The sequence below is a fragment of the Phoenix dactylifera genome, chromosome 8 (genome assembly GCF_051530095.1).
Source record: "Phoenix dactylifera cultivar Ajwa chromosome 8, Ajwa_hap1_PhDact_Kaust_v1.1, whole genome shotgun sequence".
NCBI lineage: Eukaryota > Viridiplantae > Streptophyta > Magnoliopsida > Arecales > Arecaceae > Phoenix > Phoenix dactylifera.
Window position 1 is genome coordinate 13,032,345 of NC_143197.1, and position 21,723 is coordinate 13,054,067.

General features: G+C 37.6%; 1 protein-coding gene across 3 annotated transcripts in view; it reads right to left on the reverse strand.

Annotated features, from left to right (window-relative positions):
* Positions 1-4,623: 4,623 nt before the first annotated feature.
* LOC103705599 (PHD-finger and DNA binding domain-containing protein) overlaps positions 4,624-21,723 on the reverse strand; it is a 30,249-nt gene continuing 13,149 nt past the window's right edge. For 2 of the 3 annotated variants that reach the window (XM_008789370.6, XM_088702847.2), the window contains 4 exons: positions 20,591-21,190; positions 19,488-20,249; positions 19,161-19,400; positions 4,624-4,907 (listed from right to left, as the gene is read on the reverse strand). In XM_008789370.6, coding sequence (XP_008787592.4) covers positions 19,789-20,249; positions 20,591-21,190 — 1,061 coding nt within the window. In that variant the 3' untranslated portion in view covers positions 4,624-4,907; positions 19,161-19,400; positions 19,488-19,788. The remainder of the gene's footprint in view (positions 4,908-19,160; positions 19,401-19,487; positions 20,250-20,590; positions 21,191-21,723) is intronic. The other variant, XM_008789371.6, reaches the window with a different exon arrangement.

Here is a 21,723-nt window from a genome sequence, read left to right on the forward strand (position 1 = left end):
CACAAGCATCCTCTTCAATTAGGAAATCAGTTAAGCCATCCAGCTTCACCTGTGACTATAGTGTATTCAAGAAACCTGTCGGTCACACGAGTATCCTTCAATACATCGAGGATTTATTGGAAGAATGAAGAGGACTTTGGATACCGAGCAGGCAACTTCACATCAGGTTTGAGATGGAACGGGCTTGAAATCGTCCAAATACGTGTATGGGGAAAAAAGTGTGTAAAGATTTAGTCACACTCCAAGGGCAGTATTAACATGCAGCAAGTAATTGCACAGAGAATTAAGGCGCTCGCATGCTCGAGGAATTGCTTCTACAATCTGATCCATGGAGGATGAAATCGCGATCTCCATTCACTAAATCATTTTCCCATCAAAACAGCTATCAGTTATGGGATACAACTGAAGTCAAGAAACACAAAAGGAATCTAGAGATGTCGCATAGCACCAATGCTGCATCATTAAGTTATGAAAACTGTTGCTGCAACTTTCAGACATACAGGTCAAGAGAGCCCTGATATTAAAATGTAAATCAAAACCATACTTGCATGGAGGAGATTATTCAAACAAGATCATAAGAACAGGGGGCCCTGCTATCTATTGATCTCCGCACCTTGTTCCTTCTTTGATTACATCACAGGCCAACAATGCCTTGTTGGGTATCCAAGTCTCCAAGATTGGTTGATTTCAAAGATTTAACAACACTATTCCAGTGAAAAACTTGTACACAAATTTCCCACTCATTCATCTCACTTGTTTTTCATAATAGATCATTGTTTCTAAGCCCTCTTGGCTAGAGAACCCTAACTGCATAGGAGATCGATAAGCCAAGGGAGATTGAGTGAAGCCGAGAGAGAGGGGGGGGGGGGGGGGGGGCTTGTTTTATGACATCCAAAGAAAGAACAAAGTCATTGATGATCTTAACAATCATGCGCTGAACATGGTCACCAACTTTAAACTGCTTCAAAAGCTTATATATCCTGAAAATAACACTGAATTGTCATCGTCTTTCAAATTGATTTCATATATACTGCAAGGCAGCTAGCCAGCAGGCTTGCTTGCCAACCAACCATCATAACTGAAATCCAGGATTCAACATAGAAATCACCTCAGCAGCAGCTTGCACAACCAGTTGTATAGATCAACCTGGCCCTTGTTCATTATGGATAAGCCCCTAAATGCTTACACTAATCAGTTGGTAATACATGAAAGAACTTCTATAGGTCAAAGAACGGGTCATCATTGGTTGTAGGCCTCATAAATAAGGACAAGGAATGAAAACAAAATTTTAGTTTTAGGCAGTCTACAAAGATGGTTCTGGTTTTACCTAGATGAAATAAATGCCAATTATGGTAATCTTGTTCATAGTTAGCTCGATTGATACCTTCCAAGTTGGTACCGTACAGCTCGTACCGACATAAGGTTGGAGACACTTTTCACATGCCTAGGCATGGTACCATCACAAAGTGGGCGCTACATGGTACAATATGAAGCCGCGCAGAACCCGTATACAACAAACTGATCCAGCCCCTATGCAATACTGAACCTGTATTGGTACCCTAATAGTACAGTATTGTACAGCCAACATAAGGCGAATAGGGTCGGTACGGCAAATCATGGCCTTGTCTCTTATTTTTATTAAATATCATAAAAAAACCTATGTCAATCAAAATTAGGCAAAAATGTAAAAAAAGAAAATAAAATAAGTCTAGGAAATAAAGTATAAATCAGTTTAAGTTATGTCGTATTCTTTTAGGACCTTTATATTGCTTTTGGTTTTTAACTGAAATAATCAAAAAGTTGTTACTATACATAAAATATTGAATAACAATGCCTTCAGATGCTATTGTTGTCATATTTTTCCATGGTAATTTAACATGCAAAATACGATATTTGAGTTTAAGAATACAGATATCGACTTCCAAAAGTTGAGTTTTGAATTTTCATTGGAAAACAAAGCTTCTCAAATGTCATAAATTCGTTTAATTTTGAGAAAATGTCTCACAACATTTAAAATAGTGAAAAAATGAGAAGGAAATTTATACTAATACACCATATATACACTCAACTTGGTTCCAAAATTTTGTTTCAGCTGGGATTTTGGAATTGACCTTAGTTGCTGATAGTTTCCTGCCAGGACCAAGGTTCTGATTTACACTCATTTTGGTTCCATGAGTTTATTTTCGACCTGAATTTCAAAACTGACCCTACTAGTTTCAGATCAGTTCTAGCCAAACTTGCAACATTTCAGTTTGGGTTACAAGTGTTGGGTAAAACTTCAAAGTTCAAACTATGACAACACGGTATTGATTAAATAGTATGGCTGAAAATGGACAAGATACGGGGTCGGATGCTGGTAAATCTATATTTTTTATCCATATTTTAAATGAAAACAGATATGATGGATATGGATCGGGCTATTAAACTGATACCTAATTAGTATCTATTGTTGTTTTAAACAGAAACAGATAAGAATCGAATATTAAGCATATCCATATTTGTTCTAAACGAATACAGATTTAAGTTGGATATTATTTATATCCATATTTTTCTATCCCAATGTACATATAAGTCTAATATTATTCGGACATAAACCGAATTTTAGTGGAATTGGCTGATGAAAACCATCATTAACCATATCATCATACAAGACTGGGATAGAATTCACTATGCAGACCACACAAGACAAACAAATAACTAAGGATTTAAGGCATGGTTATTAAGCTGCACAAAAACTAAGGTGGTCAAGTGTCCAAGTCACGATCAGAATTGTATCAAAATATTAAAAATCAAACATTATTTAATATAAAATATAATATTAAAATATCAATATTTTTTTGCATTCAATATTGTTCTTACTTTTAAATTATAGTATAAATAAAATTATATCATGAATTATCTATTCTTCGAAAACTTATAAGGAAAATTATATACGAATATAGGAATACATAGAGGTTCATTTTTAAATATTTTTAACAATAAATATTTGAAAATACCATAAAGAATAAAATAAAGTATGTCCATTTTTCATTTTTATCAAAGAGAAAATATTTTTACAAAAAATAATGATGAAAATATGAAATATCATAATATACATTAAATAATTATTTAATGATTTAAATATATGTGAATAAGATAAACTCATTAAAATAGGAATGTATAATGTAGCCTCTGAATGTTACGTTATACAGTTTATTTTTTAGAATTTTTTACCAAAAATCTGGATCTGGATTCAAAGAGTCTTTAAAATCAAAATTCTGATCCATATCCAGCAAGATTTATAAATAAATATCTGAATTCAAATTCAGATGCAACCAGATATCAAAATTTCTATATTAATCTGATCCACTTCGCATATGGAAATGGATGTGGTCGAATAAAATTCGGCTCATTTTCAGCTCTATTTAGTAGCATTAGGAAATTCGAGAAAGCTAAAATTCTGCAAAACCCTTCAACATTCATCATCCTTTATAACAGGTCCTTTGTTGGAAGACATGAATCATATCCTGCAACCAGATAAACTACTAGAACTGTATAATATAATACTATATAATCCTCAAATTAATGAAAAGGTGCAATTAGATATTCTATTGCAGCAATTTTGATCAGAAACAAAGTATGTATGATTCTATGGTCGGTTCTATAAAGGCTGTCACTAAAGCACACAAATTATACCCACAAAATGATCATCAAGTTCTCAACATTAAAAGCATCCTAAATGTAAGAAACGGAAAAGTCCATATTTTGTTAGCCAAAACATGAAAAGACCTAAGGATCCTCATGCTGCAAAAATGCAATTGTTTCAGTTATGAGAACAAATACTTTGTTAGAAAGGCAGAGCAAAGCATTCCTTACAGAGGTTAACATTGTAATGTTGAATGGACCCTTGTTTTTTATATATATATTTTCATTATTTTTTCACAACAAAATAGCCAGAACATCTTTGCCATCTGAAACTAGGTTATTATGCATTAGAGTATGCAACATTCTACAGTTGGAAAATTGTAATGGGGTTGTCAAAATTCTAGTGAGCGTTCCATTTCTATTTTCACATTAGATGTAAGTCTGTTATGAATTCATTATGGAAATTTAGCAGATAGATATCTAGCATGCATATTCATGCCAATTATATTTATCTCAACATATCACGTTCCATACTCTTCTAATAAACTCTAAATACTGATTTCAAATTATACTGTACAATCATTTCTATACTAATTAAAATTGATGGTTATCAACTAACCCCTAAACTTGCAAATTTACTGAGAAATAGATATATATCCATGTTACCTAGCAATCTGATTTCCAACAAAGTCTTCCTGGTTTTGTCAAAAATTGGAATAACCATGAATCCCAGCTCAAGAACAGCGACTTTTGATGCTCTTAACACATTTTAACCCACTTAAATAGGAAAATAAAAGTCTTCCTCTGGACAAAATGCAAACCTTGTCCCTAATCTGTCACTAGCTCTGCAGCAGATTACATGTAGAATAGGGTTGCAGGGGAACGTCCTCATACAAATTCAGTGGAAGTTTATATGCAAGAAGATAAAGCTGAATAACACTGAACCTGCTGATAACAAGAAGTTTCTGAATCTGATGTTAATCAATATCGAGAATTTCACCATGTAAATTAAAATTTTTGATTCCTTGCTTTTTATATCCAGATAAATGATAATAATAAAAGGGTGTAAACTCAAATAATGTCCTTCACATGTCATAATGATATCTTTGAATAAACATTTGAGTTAGTAGATTAGCTGCCATTTCATACTGGGTAAAAGAATGGTTGGAAATGTGTCTGATTCCGTAGAAAAAGATAAACCAATTGTGGAGTGAGATAGAATGTCAAACTATGGTCTCCAAATACCAGAAAGATAGTGTTGTCCTTAACAGCATGCCCAGTTCCTGCCAAAAAGGAATGAAATATGAGCAACAAAATGAACTGTTCACCTTCCGTCTTGCTTAAGAATAGCTTCACAGTTATAACATCGGATGAGACAAAAGATTAATCAGGACATTATCAATAGATATCATAAATAAAAATCTTTTTATTGTCCATAAATACATATCCCATGCCCAGGCACTAAAATAGTACTTGTATGCAGAAAATTTAACTTTACCCAACAAGCCTCATCCCAGTTAATTTGGGATAGTATTGCACAACCTACTTTGTCATTTATTACCATCAAGGTTTATGTCACAAGCATGGCAGACACATAGACAGCAGATGAATAATGTTATGGTCCTAATAATTAATAAATATACGGTCAGTAATTGCATGCATAGTAAGCAATCATCAAGTGGAAAGCAATACAGTGCTGGCATGTTAGAGTTGACTGCGAACCAGGAGACCAAAATTGTGGGCTATTAGTTATAAAGGTATGCTAAAACACAAAATCTTCACGTAAGTAATATGGTGCCACATTTCCTTGCCCATTTTCAGTGGTTTGCAGTACATCACGTCCTCATGAGGACAAATAGATTGCCTTATGGTGGACTGAAAATTTTCCAGTTTCCTATCTAGAACAGTATGGAAAATATGTTGGCAGAAAATCTAACTTTGCTGTTAGCTTGCTTTACTATACTCGATTTCCAGCATAGCTAATTAACATGTAAAAGCTATCACTGAATTAAAAGAACAGAAAGCTTCCTCCCCTAGAATAAGAATTACAAAATGTCAACTTAAAATTCCTGTATCCACCACAGGTATGAGTTCCAAGGGGTTAAGGAGAATAGGGCACTTCGCCTGAGAGGCTTCCAGAGCTAGTTTTAAGGAGGGTAGGAAGGATTCCAGGATACCCCATTGCCGTTAATACTAAAAGGAAAACATTAAGAATTTGTTGCAAAGCTGACCACAAATTACTATGAACACAGAAGGGACATGGATATCGTTTTTCTTGTATAAGCTTTCAGGAGCTCTTCAACCATTTTAAATAGATGATTAATCATTCTTTTAATGAAAAATGGGTGACGGCTGGTCTGCACCAGCTCGTGAGACTTTGGCATGTGAGAAAAATCATGGTGCAGACAACACATGGCTGTGAGTAGAAGAAACAACAAGCTTATCAATAAAGCATCAAGGTCACTAAAGATTCCCTGGATTTTTCCTCTTCCACTACATACACAGCTTGAAGATGATCAATACACTATGATCAAGTCAGCATACATGAAAAGGCACTCATTTGTGCGACAACCCTACAATTTTAGTAATATACTTTTCTAAGTAGCATTTTAGGAAAATAAATGAAGGGAACAAGAGATAAGAATAAATATGAAAATATATTACTCAAGGCTAACACTGGTCAAATATATGATTAAAATCATCCAAGAAAATCACAAATTGGGACATCATATGCCACAAGAAGATTTCTCAGAGTTGACCCATAACTAAGCTGAACAGGTCATCTACTTTTAACCCTTTGAACCATCAACCCAGCATCATCATCAAAAACAAAACAGAAGAGAAGGATCTCCATCATAGTCACCTGGAGCTAAATGGTCCAACTTTAATTACCTGAAGCAGGAGAAAGCATGAAGCAGATTCAGGTGCAGGTGCTGGGAAGCAGATCTTTAAAAGTCTCTAGAATAGGAAATGCTTAGAAAACAGGTGCAGGAGAGAACTTCATGAGATATTTGGTAATGGGTGTGGCACCTTAGAAGTTTCCTGCTGTATAGATCCAATGATCAACAAAAAGATAAGTAGCTTGATGCCTTCTCAAAATACACCAGATCGATAAGAACAACCATGGTGACTCAAAAGATCTGTGTCAAAATAATGCTAGATGACGAAGATTAAAATGGAAAGGACATGATGTCTAATACATGTTGCACTTGATCTCACAATTGAGGAGCCTTCTCAGGCCTTTCTTTTAGGATATCGCATGGTAGGCATGCCAGCGGCGACTGGTGGCACCATGAAGGGCCTCTACATGCATTGCATGCTCGGAAACAACCAAATAGATGGTCAATTGGTAATGAGAGTCATGTTTTTCCTACTCAACATTCTGTTTAAAGCCTCCTAAATCTTATGTCTTGAACTAGTTACATAGGCTTGCAGTCTTTAACATTAAAATGCTTAAGACTGGTGGGGATGTCAATGGGCCAAAATATAACAAGTGGCAGACTGGTATAACCCCCAAGTTATGATCACCAATAGTTGATAGACATGAATGAACCACGCCCAACAAGGTAAAGATCAAATCGATTGCTAATACCTTTTTTTCTCACCTTTCATCTCGTGAATCAATAAAAAGACTAAGGCCCTATTTAGGATTGCTATTGGTAGTAGAGCTTTTGGAAATAGAGCTTTTAGGAAGTCAAGCTTTGGGAAGCAGAGTTTTTACAGAAAGCTATTTGTAATTTGGTAACTATATTTCTAAAGTACTTTGGAACTTTAACATGTGTTTGGTAACCAAACTTTGGTATGGCAAGATGGCAATAAAGGATAGTACATACTATTATATAGTAGAGTATAACACAATGTAATATTAAATATTACATATTAAAATATTATTACATAGTATAATATTATTATAATGAAATATAATATGATATAATATTGTAATGTAATATAATATTATTATAATATAGTGTAAAGTAATATTGTATACTATAGCACAATAGTATAACATAATATGATATAATGTCATATAATATAATAAAGCAATGTATTATTACATAGTATAATATTAGTATAATATAACATAATCCAATATAATATGATAAGATATGATATAATATAATATAATTATATTATTATAATATGCTGTAATGTAATAATATAATACAATATAATATATTTATAGTATAATAATATGATATGATAATATAACATAGATGATGTCAATTAATAATTATAATACAATATTTTGATATAAAGTATTACACTTATTATTGATGGGGGGCAAAATGGATCGTCCTGCTCACAGCATGGGACCACCCCATTCCGACCAAGTAGACCTCGGCACCGACCAAGCGGGACCTCGATCCCGCTAAGAGCCAGTCCGATCTCGAACCTCACCGAAGGCCAACCCAACCTCAGCCAAATCTCTCCGCTGCTACGACCTGCAACAACCTCCTCTGGAGTCTACAACGACGACCTACCCCAGCCAAGTTTAGGGCGTCCTATACGACGATGCGCCCCAGCCCGAGCTTGGGGCGCCTCATACGACGACGCGCTTGGCCCGAGCTCGGGGCGCCCTGCTGAGCAGACCTCAAAGTCAAGGAGGCTAGGCCGATCTCAGAACCCGCCAAGCCGACCTCACCGAATATATATCGTGGCCCCCATGTCGGCCCGACCTCAGTGCCCTGCCAAGCGGGCAAGGCCGACCTCGGCTCCCGCCAAAGGCCGAGCTAATCTCGCTCAGTACGCGTCGCGGCCATACCCTGCAACAACCTCACCGCACCATGCTTCACTTGATGGCCACGCTAAGACACGTCAACAAAGGACTACGCCTTGCTGCCCTAGCCATGTCTACTGACAAGGGGCATACCCTGCGGCACGCGCAGCACCATACCATGCGCCACTTGGCCAGCGCCATCTCCTTCCATGATGAAGACGGGTTATATCTCCGCCACTTAGGCACCTCCATAGGGACTATAAATAGCCCCATTAGGTAACGCCTAAAAAACCTTTTGGCCAACATAAACTCCACGCTAACTTAAGCATCGGAGGGCCCTCACCGGAAACAACGGTGAGGCTTTGTGCAGGTACGCCGGCGCACGGAAGGTGGCGTCCTTTCTCGTCTCGACCAGCAGCTCCCTCGACTCCTCCAGCGTGGTCACACTCTGGCCAAATTTGAACCACAACAATTATTATTACATATTAATATATTATTACATAGTATAATATTTTTATAGTATATATTCATGGGCATTTTGGTCACCACAAAAATTTCATTAAAACCAAAATAACTTGATATCTGCCTTTTGGAGAGAAGCTCCAAAATGGAGCTTTTTCCAAGTAGACCTTTTCAACTGTCTGACAGTCAACATCTTCTAGATTTTTTATCAAATACCACTATACCATCCAAAAATGTTTTTAGAGAGCCAAAAAATGCTTTCTAGCTCTCTAAAAGCTTTGCCAAATCCGGCCTACAGCGTTGATAATATCTAACTAAATTGTAAAATAACCAAGAGATCAGCCCATAAATGCTTCATAGTTTTTGATAGTCATTTACAATGTTCTGGGGACTTGTATCCCCACCCAAAAAGTAAACACAACTATTCTTATCAAGAACTACATCCATTGGACAAAAACTCTCTTAGTTAGAAGTCAATTGATTTAAGTTAGAAAATGGGTACATTGATCCCAAGATGCACTTCTAGATGGAAAAATCCAAGATCTTAATCAAAAGGTTCAGATTATGCTTTTATATTTTTTTGCTAATTTTTGTTCCTAAGGAAAGTACTTTATGAGATTATAGAGCCACACCTCTTCCAAAATTGATTCAAATTTATTTGTTTCAAATTTGCTTAGAACTGAAGTCACACTCTCCACAATCAGGTCAGTAGCTGTAGAACAAGTCAGAATAGTTTTGAAGAGATACTCTAAAAAGCATAGTCTTTAACTAGATTAAGAAATTATTTTAGACCTCTAACTGGAGTTGAGATAGCTGTTTTGGGAACACATGGGTGCAGAAAGGATTATGGACAAGGTATGGAACCTCTCTGGCATTCTACAATAACTGGATGCTTGCTCTAGTGGAAGTATTTTGAATTAATTGATCGATTATGTGGCCTCAAAGGACTTCCAGTAAATTGCTTTATTATTCAGTATTACTTTCATAATTTAAGAATTGTTTCATAAGGAATTCATTTGCTATATTTATGACGTTGCAGGATTATAAAAGATATGTTGTCTATCAATAGGATTGAAAAGGATTGTGCCCATGAGAAGTCTGGCAATAGCAGATATCATGCCATAACTTCTTACCATTTATTACTTGTTTTGCTCTCTTATTTTGAAAATCTTAGCTGTTTTTTTCAAACTCTTGTGTAAGCTGTTCCATGATGTTATGACAACTGTGAAAGAAAGACTAATGGTAGCATAAATCTGACAAGAGATCGATCAACAAATTTAAAGAGACTTAAAGAAACAGAAGGATAATTGAGCATCTGATGAGAAAGATTGACATCATAAATAGTGAGAACATATTAAACCTAACATGTTTTCAAAGCAGCTATGGCACGCAGTCGGTCAAGGGACTGCATAATGCATATGCAGTATACAGGTACACATCCAGTTACTTTTTTAACTATTTAAAAATAAATACAATATATTAATTACAATAAAATCAACAGCACTAATAGTATTTTTTTATGGATATATAATAGCAATATTAATATCAATGACTAAGAGGTAGTACTTGATACATACTATCTAAAACCCAATAGCAACAATTGTAAAGCAATAATTATAACATAGTCAATATTTTAGCACTATTAATACTTGTAACAAGCCCACCTAAACCCACATCAAACCTAACATCAGCTTGAACCAGCTTCACCTACACAAGCCTACACAAAAGTGACTATATACGTAGCTCTAGAATGCTAGATGAGCTCAAGTATAAAGCTATATGATACTATGTTTAAAATCCCATATTAAATGGGAAATGAGCTCCGTGATGCTTATATTCTCATGAGCCCATCCACCAATTAACTTAAGCTTTTGGGTTGGAATTTAATGGCATCAATTCCCATGATCCATGTTGCTTGTCGATCCTCCAACACTCTCACTTCCAATCAACATGCCGCCCCTTGTCTGGGTTTCCTCCCTCCTCGGGCTCTATACATGAGCGAGGGTGTTGAGAAAGTGGTAATCCCACATTGGATAGTGGAAGGACCTTGGTGCTGCTTATATACTCATGGGCCCATCCACTTACTAGTTTAAGCTTTTCGGTTGGACTTCAACACTAAGCAAGTTATATTTGCGGCACACAATGCTCAGTTGACATCGCTAGTATGACCCCATGTAGTACCGCATATCGGAAATGCGGTGAGTGTCAAGAGAGTGCATATGCATATGCAAGCATATATGCAGCATACTAAAACACCGGTGTAGAAAACCCTATCTAGGTGCAAGTGGGATTCAAATTGATGCCACCAATAACAGCCCCCAGTGGTTTTACCAACTAAACCAGTCGGCACCCACAAATATATGGACATACAAATGGCAATCATCTTATAATCCATTGGATCTTGCCAAACGAAATTTAAGTGTGAGGATGCCAAAGATCAAAGGAGTTTTGACTCAAAAGGGCCATCCAATTACATATTGCAGTGAGAAATTAATAAGGCACGAGATAAGAGTAGTTTGCCTATGATAAGGAGTTTTATTATGTTATCTTGAGATATTGGAAAACACTATAAATACTAACAATCAAGACTTATGCCATCCAAATACTCATAAGAATATAGGCCACGACATATTAAGTGGGTCGAGTTCCTTTGGCAATACACCCTCATTCTTAAACCCCAACTTGGGTCAAAGAGTAGACTAGCTGAAGCACCAAGACCTAGTTTTGAGAACACGATAGGAATTTCTAGGACAATCTTTATAGTTAATCATAGAATAAACAGGATAAATCTTTATATATATTTGCACAAAATATAGTCATTCTCATTTAATGATAGAATTGAAAAATATTAATGATGTAGGCTTTTTCAGGGATAAAAAGACAGATGCCCCAACCTTACTCTCATATTAATTGCAAATGAAGTTTTTGATTATCTCAAAAATCATGTGAAGAAGGCTGAGGCAGCTCCATTTTGGAGCAAATCTATCCCAAGATAACAGTGGTTGACCAAAACTATTGAAAATAACAATCCAGAGCCTCTTTTGATTTGTTTAGAAAATATTCCAAGGGCTAACTAGCCTCATCCAGGGTTTCTCCTTCCAAAACTTGGGTTTAGTATAATGGTATTTATCTGACAATAGCATAAGCAAGATATGATAATTATATATATATATAGTACAAGGTCTATCATACCGACCTGTACCATCTCATACCAACAGTATCATACCATGCCTTATCGAGGTCCATTTCAGTATATGAGCCAAACTTGTTCATACCAGTCTAAACCATGTGGAAACACATCGTACCACCCAATTTCAAGCGGTACCATGACTGAAAGTGAGAACAAAAGTATTGGAAGCCTATATTGGTATGGAGTACATACTATACTATACTGACTGTACTGTACCAAACCGATACTTCTTGGAACTAGTTTTGGGGACCTTGTGTGTGCGTGTATTGCTTGTCATGATTTGATCTAGTCCACTCATGACTCTAAAGGAAGGTTCTTAAAGGAGTATAGACAATCAATTAGACAGTCATTACGAAACCACATCAATATCCGCTGAACCGGGACCGAGACCCATACCAGTCGGCACCCGGTACGGTTCAGTACGGTTCGGTACCGAACAAACCGGTAGGGCATGCCGGTCAATTCTTTCTTTAGGAAAGTATCCAACATATGGGGCCGCCTCTGTCGAGCATATCAGACCTACAGCAGCTAAAGCCTCCTAGGATATCTATTTTCCGTTAATCAAGAAGGAAATGAAATTTGCAAGGATGGGGAAAGATCTATCAGAGGTGGAGAGCAAATGAAATTGGCTTACTGGGCAAGCTAAAACATCTTGAGTCGGACTCAATCACTGCTAACTTTTTGGAAGATCGTTCGTTCTTCACTCTATTACTATTACCCATAGGGAGCGCAAGTGAATGAGTGAAAGGCGTGGCAAGAGAGCGAGTTCAACTCGCGAACGATCTGCAAGTGAAGGACCTCTGTTGCTCAATAATTTGTTGATCCATTTTATCTTTATCCTGCTGGCACTCTCTTACTTACTATTTTTTTGGTGCTTTAGCAAGCCTTACTCATGTATGAGACAGATGAGATAACAGCTGGGCAGTGGGCTACAATGGAGGAGTGATGAGGGCCGTTTGCATACTGTATGTCTTCCCTCGGGTGTTAGGATCCCCTATGGAAAGATGGAGTTGCATGAAGGCACCTGCTTGCTCGACCGAAGCTCCATGTCATGATTGAATCAAGCAAGGGAGTCTCTGTCCTTTATAATCCATTACGTCTTTCTCTTACTGATCCCCCTCCTCCCTCTCCCTTCGCGTTGCCTACCAAGAAAAAAAGGACTTTGAAGGTTCTGTGCCAATTGTGTTCTCTCGTCTTTCAAACGGTAAATCACCGAAGCCAAATCCATCCTGCACATTCGGAAGACAATCATCGAAGTCGGATTTGAGTATGGGGGAGAACTCGCTGATTTGGATTCAAATCAAATGAGACTGAAAGCACCATTTCTTTTGACATTGGACTTGCTCATCAGCCTCCTCTTTATAGAACACAAAGTGGAAGCTCGCTCTCTTCTTAATTTCCTTGATTAGCTATCCAAAGCTCTCACAAATCCCAGCTGTAGTAGCTGTTCTCTTCCCAAACATCGATTGAGCTTTCTCTCGTTTAATTCAATAGGGCCTTAGTAGACCGGTTTTAATTCGACAACTCGATCGCTTCTTCCTTGACTAGAATTGCCATCTTTGCTGCTTTCGGTTTCTAAATTCGTACCTTTCGATAGCCAGTTTAGAAGCTCTAATTTTGTAAGGCACGTGACTGCATTCCTAAATTCTATCTCTGCTTCTTTCACTGCTTCCCGAAACTTATCTACTTACACTACACTCCCTAGTAAACCCAAAAAAAAACCATTTTAACAATCTTCTAGACGGGTAGCAATAGAGAACTCGTTAGTCAGTAAAGCCCATGGCAGGTGCTGCTGTTAGTAAAGCAAGTCATTTTTGTTCGGTACTCGGTTAAACAAAATCAATTCCAAAAATCTTAATTTCATAGTAAAGGAAAAAGTCTTTACTAGTAGGGGGCTAGTGCGCACGGACCAGCACGCCCTTTTTTTTTAGTTCTCAAAAAAATTAATTGATAATCACTCTTTTAAAACTTTTTCTATGAATTTAACTCAAATTAATTGTTTCTATGATTCCGGTTTAACCTAGATGATGCATCTTATTGCTTTAAAATGATACAAATCATAAAATGAACATAAAATATCCTCAAATCAAGTAGTGACATGAAAATTAAAAAATAATACAATTAATTACATACTTTTAAAGTCCAACGTACATACCGATATTTAAAATCGAATCGAGTGGCGATGTCTCTCGCAGATATCCGGATCATCAGCATAATCAGAAGGCATATCAACCCACCCCTCTAACCAAGCGGCGTTATAGCCTTGTACATTCATCCCATAAGAAACGTGCATCGGATTAGAAGCACTCTCGAATCTCTCACTGAAGTTTTGGCTCTAAGATGTGTCTTTTGCTGATAATACGGCTGTGGAGGGGTCCATCCGAATATACCAGCAGCAAAATCTGACCCATAAGATGCTCCGGACTGCGTAGGATAGTAGCCACCGAAAGATGCCTCAGACGCACCAAATTCATATCCATATTCGAATTGGTCATAGACTACCTGTAGCTCTTCCTTCTGATAGCCTGATTCGGTGTTGTTTGTAGATTTTTTAGAAAAAGGAAGCTCTGGCTCTGTGTCATTCCGTTGGGGCTTTTAAAGCCACCTTGCAGCCACAGTGGCACCGAGTCGGTATCGAACCGGCCGATTCCGACCCAAAAAGGACCGGCCGGCCAATCCCATTGAGGTTCCGGCCCGTAGGGGCCGAAATCGATTTTAAATAGCACCGGGTCGGTTCGGTACTGCCTGAACCGAGCGGTTCGGCTCGGTTCGGCAGACCTGGAACCACATTGTGTAAGAAATGCATGTCAATGGCTCTACAAGATATTTGAGTCGAGATAAGACTATCGCTATGTGCAGGTTAGCTTATTGTCTAACCTAGCATCAAGAGAGAAGTGGTATGTATCGTTTACAAACTACAGTATGTGAGAAATGCATGGTAATAGAGCTACAAGACATTTTGATTAGGACAAGAACATTGTTATGGTGGACCCTTTTTTTATTCCAGCCAGATTGGAACAAATTGTCTTTTGGCACTATATTTGTCAATTGGCAAAGGAGACAGTAAATTGTATGTGCCATTATCCATATAACACACACCATTAGAGGATATCACCAGGAACCTTCTCCTGGGTCTACCCCAAACAATAGTGAAAAAGCTTTCTAATTTAGCAGAATTCATCCCTTGCAACAGAATTTTCATCCCTCTCAACTCTTAAGTAGCCAAGTTATTTGTAAGGGAGGTAATCAAGCTACGTGGTCTATGAAAGACCACAGTGTCTCATAGGGGTGTAAAGTCCATGAGTTCTTTTTGGAAAAATTTATGGAAGATTCTAAATATGAAATATAGGATTCATGGTCATGTTCTCTAATGTCTGGTTAGTGACCATACATGAATGAGGCTAGGAACTCCTTTTAGCTGAGTTTGCATACAATTAGTTGTGTAATGGATATATGATCATAAGCTTTTTGATGTATATGCAGGAAACCTACCCAAAAACCCATTAACCTAATTTCTATCCCTCCACAAGTCAAACCAAGTCAACCTGCAAAATTTTCTGCTGGCACATACATGGCTTGCAAGTTTTCATGTTGAAGTTTACAGCAAATTTAATAAAAGAAATTAATTATACAAGTCTATTAGCAATTTTCATCACAAGTTAAAACCTGAAGGAATCCTAAGTTCAGCTTGAGAGATTCTTGTAAGGAAACTTAAGAAAGTTCATGCTAGAAACTCTGGTCCATCTAAAATAATATGGAGATTAGTGCAAAAGCCTAGAGCCTCACCTTCCACTTGATCTAGGCACTAATCATGTGATCATGTCAAAGATCTAATACCATACAAAAGGTTAAAAAATAGTACCAAAAGGTACAGCTTAATCCTCCACCCATGACTTACAATTTGCATAATCCCTACAATTATTGCCCTAATTGAGAAAAAGAGGACATCCAGAATGTCTTGGATAACCACTTACAAGGGTCTCAAAATTTCCTTGAAACAGCTTGCATCAAAATACCCTGGATTACCACAGACTAATTGCAGTGGCTCAGCATGGAACTCTACGATCTATGATGTAGCATTCATTCATTGGGGATTAATGCATCTAAGATAGGAAGAGTTGATGAGGATCTAGGGCCCTACTACACTACACAACGCGGCAAAAGTTACAGCATCAATAACTATAAGTTCGAGATGCCAGTATCTTCCATAGATTAATGGTGCACTCGAGCCGAACCGAGTCAAGTAACTAGAGGCTCGAGCTTGACTTGATTCAGATATTCGAGCTCAAAACTGAACTCAAGATCGACCGAGTCCTAATATCCAAGCTCAAACTCTTGATTAAAAAAAATCACTACTCAAGATCAACTCGACTCGAATATCAACCAAGCAATACTCGAGCTCAAGTTCGAGCTCAAATTTGAGCCTCGGTCATATTAAAAAAATGTATAAATATTATATTTTTAAAATATTAAATTAATAATATATATTACAAATAAAATATAATATTATTAAATATATATACTCGACTAGGTTTGTGAGCCCTCGAGCCGAGTATTTTGCTACTCAAGCTCGACTCGAGCTCGATAATAGTTGAGTCGAGTCGATCTTGGACCCGAGTTGAGCTCGAGAAGCTTGAGATCTGCTCGGCTATTTGCACCCCTACACATGATTAGAGCTCGTCAAGGCCACAATCAAATCTTAACTCAAGCCCTTTGGATCTATTTTTTTAGTCTTCTTAGCTTTCCTTTTGAGTCTTTCTTTTTAAGTCCCCTGAATAATCCATTGTAATGATCTTTATGTGTAGTGAGTTCCTTTTTCTCAAAATAAGTTGCCACATGGAATCATCTTAGTTGTTCAAGGGGATAGTACTGCGATGGCCGAGGTAATCTTATAAAATGGCTGAAAGAATCTCTTAAGGTAGAAGAATAAGAAAGAAGAAGGATAGGCTACAAAGGTGATCTACCATCAAGGACAATTTCCAATCAAAGATCCAACTAAATGTTGAAGAATCTCCAACCAAGATCTTCAAGATTCTAGCAAAAATAAAAATAATCTTCTACTCAAGGTCCGTTGTACCGGTACCGGTCGGCGTACCGGTGACGGCCCGGACCGGTATGTACCGGTCCGAACCGGTTCCGTACCGATTCTTCAACAATAAACTACCGGTACTGGATTCCACGCTGATCCGGTACCGGTCTCAGGCTGGACCGGTACGTACCGGCCTGTACCGGCCGGTACGGGCCGGTACGGCAGACCATGCTTCTACTAAAGATTATATTATATATCGAAGACGGTGAGATTCAATGATGTTATTCTGACAATATGGAAGATGATGAATCAACACCAGGATCCGTAATTTCATTCCAATTTTCTTTGTTCCTATATAGTTTAACTTTCCCTTTCTAGATGGCAAAGAAATGCCATAAAAGACAATTGTTGGTCATGATCAAAGATCAATGAATTTCTTTGAGTGGTCTGAGGTCATTGAACCCCTCTCTAAGTATGTCTCAAAGATGCGGACAAAGTCCAAGATTTCCCTCTTCTGACTTTTTCCCTCAAGCCAAATCCACATTTTCTCCCATGCCAATACCTTCAAACCAAAAATCAATCACCAAACCCCATTTCAGGCTGCTATCTGAACCAGTAACTATGTTCAACTATTCTAACACTCACCAATCACCACTAAACACTTTTCTCCCATCATTCTACCTTAAGATCCCTGAAATACTACATCAAAATCAGCAACCAACAACCCTTATTAAGCCTCTAAGCACAAGGCCTGCTATCATCTCATGTAGGGAAAACATGCAGCAATTTTAGCATCAGATTGAAGACATAGCTAGTCCTATCATACGCTTGTTCTATCATTTGCAATTCTTTACAAATGAAGCATGATATCAATACGCTAGTCCTATCATTTGCTGCTTACATCCATTTAAATCCCATCATTTGTTTGTTGTTCATGCTCAAGGCCCAAAGGTCATAAACACCGCCTGTTGTACCGGTATCGGGGCACCATACCGGTTGCCCGGCGGCACGAGTCCGTACGGGCCCGTGTCGTGCTGTGTCGAGCTTGTACCGACACAAGAGAGGGCAAACACAAATCGTGGGAGAGAGGAAAAGAGAGAAAAGGGGGAGAGAGAGGTTCGAAACAAGGGACCCGACCGCAGCCTCCGCCTCCTACACCAGCGCCGGCCTCTCTCCCTCCCTCCCTCCCCCGCTCGCTCTCTCTTTTCTTCTCTTCCTTCTCCTTCTCCACCTCCGGCGACAGCATCTCGGTTTCTTTGCCGGAACCATCCCAGTCAGCCGCCAGTACGGCTCGAGATGCCCCGAACCAAACGGCTCGGGATGGTTCCACTGACCGTGGTCCTAAACCTGGACTCAAATTGCTTATATTCCAACTAATTAGTGAACCCTAGCATCCAATTGTTGGTTTTCCTACTACGCAAGTCATCCATCTTCTCACATAACTTTATGTCATAAATGCGGCAAACAAGCAAAAGCATATTTGTCTTCTACGAATAAGGCAATTCATTGCACAAAGTCATGCAAGAAAATATTCATAACTATGACAAATAAGCACGAACCTCAAAATTAACTTGCATTATTCTACTTGAGGAGATTCACAAAGACACCAAAATGAACTAACTAGATCTGGAAAATCTTATTCATCGTATTGAGTTTCTGTTTGACTTTTAAGTCAGATTATATTTCATCTATGTTCTAAGAATAATTTATATTTTTCCATTCTTCTTTCATCTGATGAATCTCTTCCCAAGTTTCACACTACTTAAGAATTTAACAAAATTAGCTAAACTTGCCAACTCATGCTTACAAGGAAATATCTCGTTTCATTCCTTAAAATAACACATTCTTAGGTTTCCTTGATTTTCACAAATTTGTTATGTAAGAAAGCAATACGCAAATGGATGGCAGAAATAGGTGATATGGACAGTTTATGCACTCACAGAGTACAAACTTCTACAATATCAGGAATCTTCCAGTAAGTTAAATATCATATCATCATTGGCTAATAAATAACGCAGAAGTTGGCCTGATGAATGACTACTTAGCTCAAGCTTGTTTTACAGTATTGAAGGAGAAATAGAATTCTAACAAAGATAAGAGAAATGAGATGGAAAACACACAGTAGCAACAATATTTACCTGGATAACATCTGATGGTCCGATGTTTCTGAGTCAGAAGAAAGCCACCAAAATTCTTGAACAATTTAGCAAATCTCAGATAAGTTCACTTGCAAGTTGAAATCAAACAAAATAAGCAGGAGCCAAAAAATGCTTAACTTCATTAAACTTGAAAGATTAGGAACCTCTGGAAGTTGGTCCATTGCATGCAACCCAAAAATGGAAATGATGAGCAAGAAAATCCACCATGGACTTTATAAGCTGAGAAAGATTAGAATTTGCCAATTAACAGAAACTCAACATACGACATATGAACTTTTGGACAGTCAGGGAATGAATGATGCTTACACGACTCATCAATCCATGAGTGCGTAACGAAACGAAGAGCATTAACAGCAAAATCCCAGGTCAGATTCAATCTAACAAGAATAACATGAAAAACTGTTCTCTAACATGTGCAAGCTTTTCCCAAGTTGGACCATCCCAACAAATTGTAATCATGAAGTTGCACCACATAATGATAACTCATTTGCGTCAACAATGTAGAAAACATCTTTTACTTCAATGTCAGCCAACTATGGTGCTGATAGAATTGTCTGTTTTTGAATGTGGAACAGCAGAGAGGCCATGCATACCAGCTAAAAGAAACTCATGTACTATCACCATTTCTTTCAAACCCTCCTGTCTTATCCGATGCTACCAGTATTTGAATTTCATTCTGATGTCCAGAAGATGTAACCGTTTCCTCTGCATTTTCAAGCAACTGATCAGCAATAGGTCCTGCTGTTAACCCAGTTTCACTAGACAACATAAGTTCCTCTTCAGCATGTTTAGTGCCATCTTTTTGCCCCTCATCTAGATAAACCTTATTATGAACTATAGCTGCGCAATCTTCATATATTCCACTGTGAGATTTTTCCTTGTCATTTTGATCCTCAGTACAAACAGCTCCTCCAATGCATTCATCAAGTGATTGACCGTCACCAATTACTGAATTTTGTGAGAATGGACATGCAGGGATGCTTCTTCTACGGCATCTATGGCACTTAAAACCAATCAGGTTGTTGATATTCTCGACAGTAAGGCAATAAACATCTCCATGAAACCAATCTGCACAGAAAAATAAATATCAAAAAGATTTCCGAAAATAAATTATGTGTAAAGCTTCTGGATGCTGCAATGAGGAGCTATGAGACTGTAGTATGGTATCATTCAGACTCAAAATAAGAGGGATAAAGCTTGATAGATGAGGTTATGCAATTAGAACATGACCGTATAAGAAATAAATTTTGTGTTTCCCTTTGGTATTGAATTAAGATGTTTTTTTCCAGAAAAAAGGAAAAAGAAAAGATGTTGGCTACATTGTAATCAATAACTGGACTATCTGCTGCCAACCACAAGAAGCATAAATCAAGCAGAAGGCAGCGGGGGCATAAGAGAGATGCAATTACCTTCACAACTTTCGCAACCAATATAGATGATGTCTGAATTGTATTCTTTGCCACAAAGGCAGCACACTGGTTTTACAGAGGGGTCTCCCAAATGTTGGGATGGCAGAAGAACTTTTCTTCTTCTAAAACACTTTCCCTGTTCATTGTCTACTTTCCCAGTCCACTGAAGACCGTCTAGCCAGTAGGAATGATGCACAATTGTTCTTTTTCTCTTCGGCCAGGTGATACCATTATCAGATTTTCTGGACTGACTCTTTTTAGGTTTACCTTTTCTACCTTTCTTTTTTCCATTAAGCTTTTTCTCGCTTTTCACCACCGCATGCTTTCCTTTCTTAGGCAACAGCCGTGGCACATGCTTTCCTTTCTTAGGCAACAGACGTGGCACATGCTTTCCCTTCCTAGGCAATCCCTGTGGAGCACGCTTTCTTTTCGTAGGCAAACACTTTGACTTTTTACCTGTCAAGGTTTTTCTTTTCTTTGAAACTCCTTTATGGCCTTGAGCTTTTATCTTCATAGTATTTTTATCCTTGCATCTATAGCAAATGTAAGTTGTAGTGATGGCACCTTTAGGCACTCTGAAATGCCTTCTGTGAAAATAACCTGCAAAGAAAAAACAATCAGCTAATGAATTCGCAAATTTACCAAAGTAACATGACAAATTCTGCACTTTAAGAACTCAGATTTATAACTTAATGAAAGAAGAAAGAATAATCAAGTATTTTCCTTTTCTCCCTCGATAACTAGGTACCTTTGAAAGGAGGAAACATCATTAAAAAAACATAGCTATATGGAAAACAATTCTATACGAAATATATTGCTTGCATGCAAACTGCTTCCCAAAGATTTTATTAAAATAGGATAATCCAGGTTCACTTGTATTTCAAAATGCAGTAGTCATGACATGATAACATTATCTATGAGGAACTCTATATAGAAACTGAAGAAAAATCAGATACATGTAGAACCCATGTATATTTGAATAAGCATTAGAGAAAGGTGTCATGACCAATTTTTCCCTCCAATAATCCATACTGATAAATGTCAAATTAAAAGGCTTCAGACTTAACAAGGGAATCATGATACGGTTATTCTCCTATTTATCCATTATGTTTTTAGATAGCTGCACAAGTTTC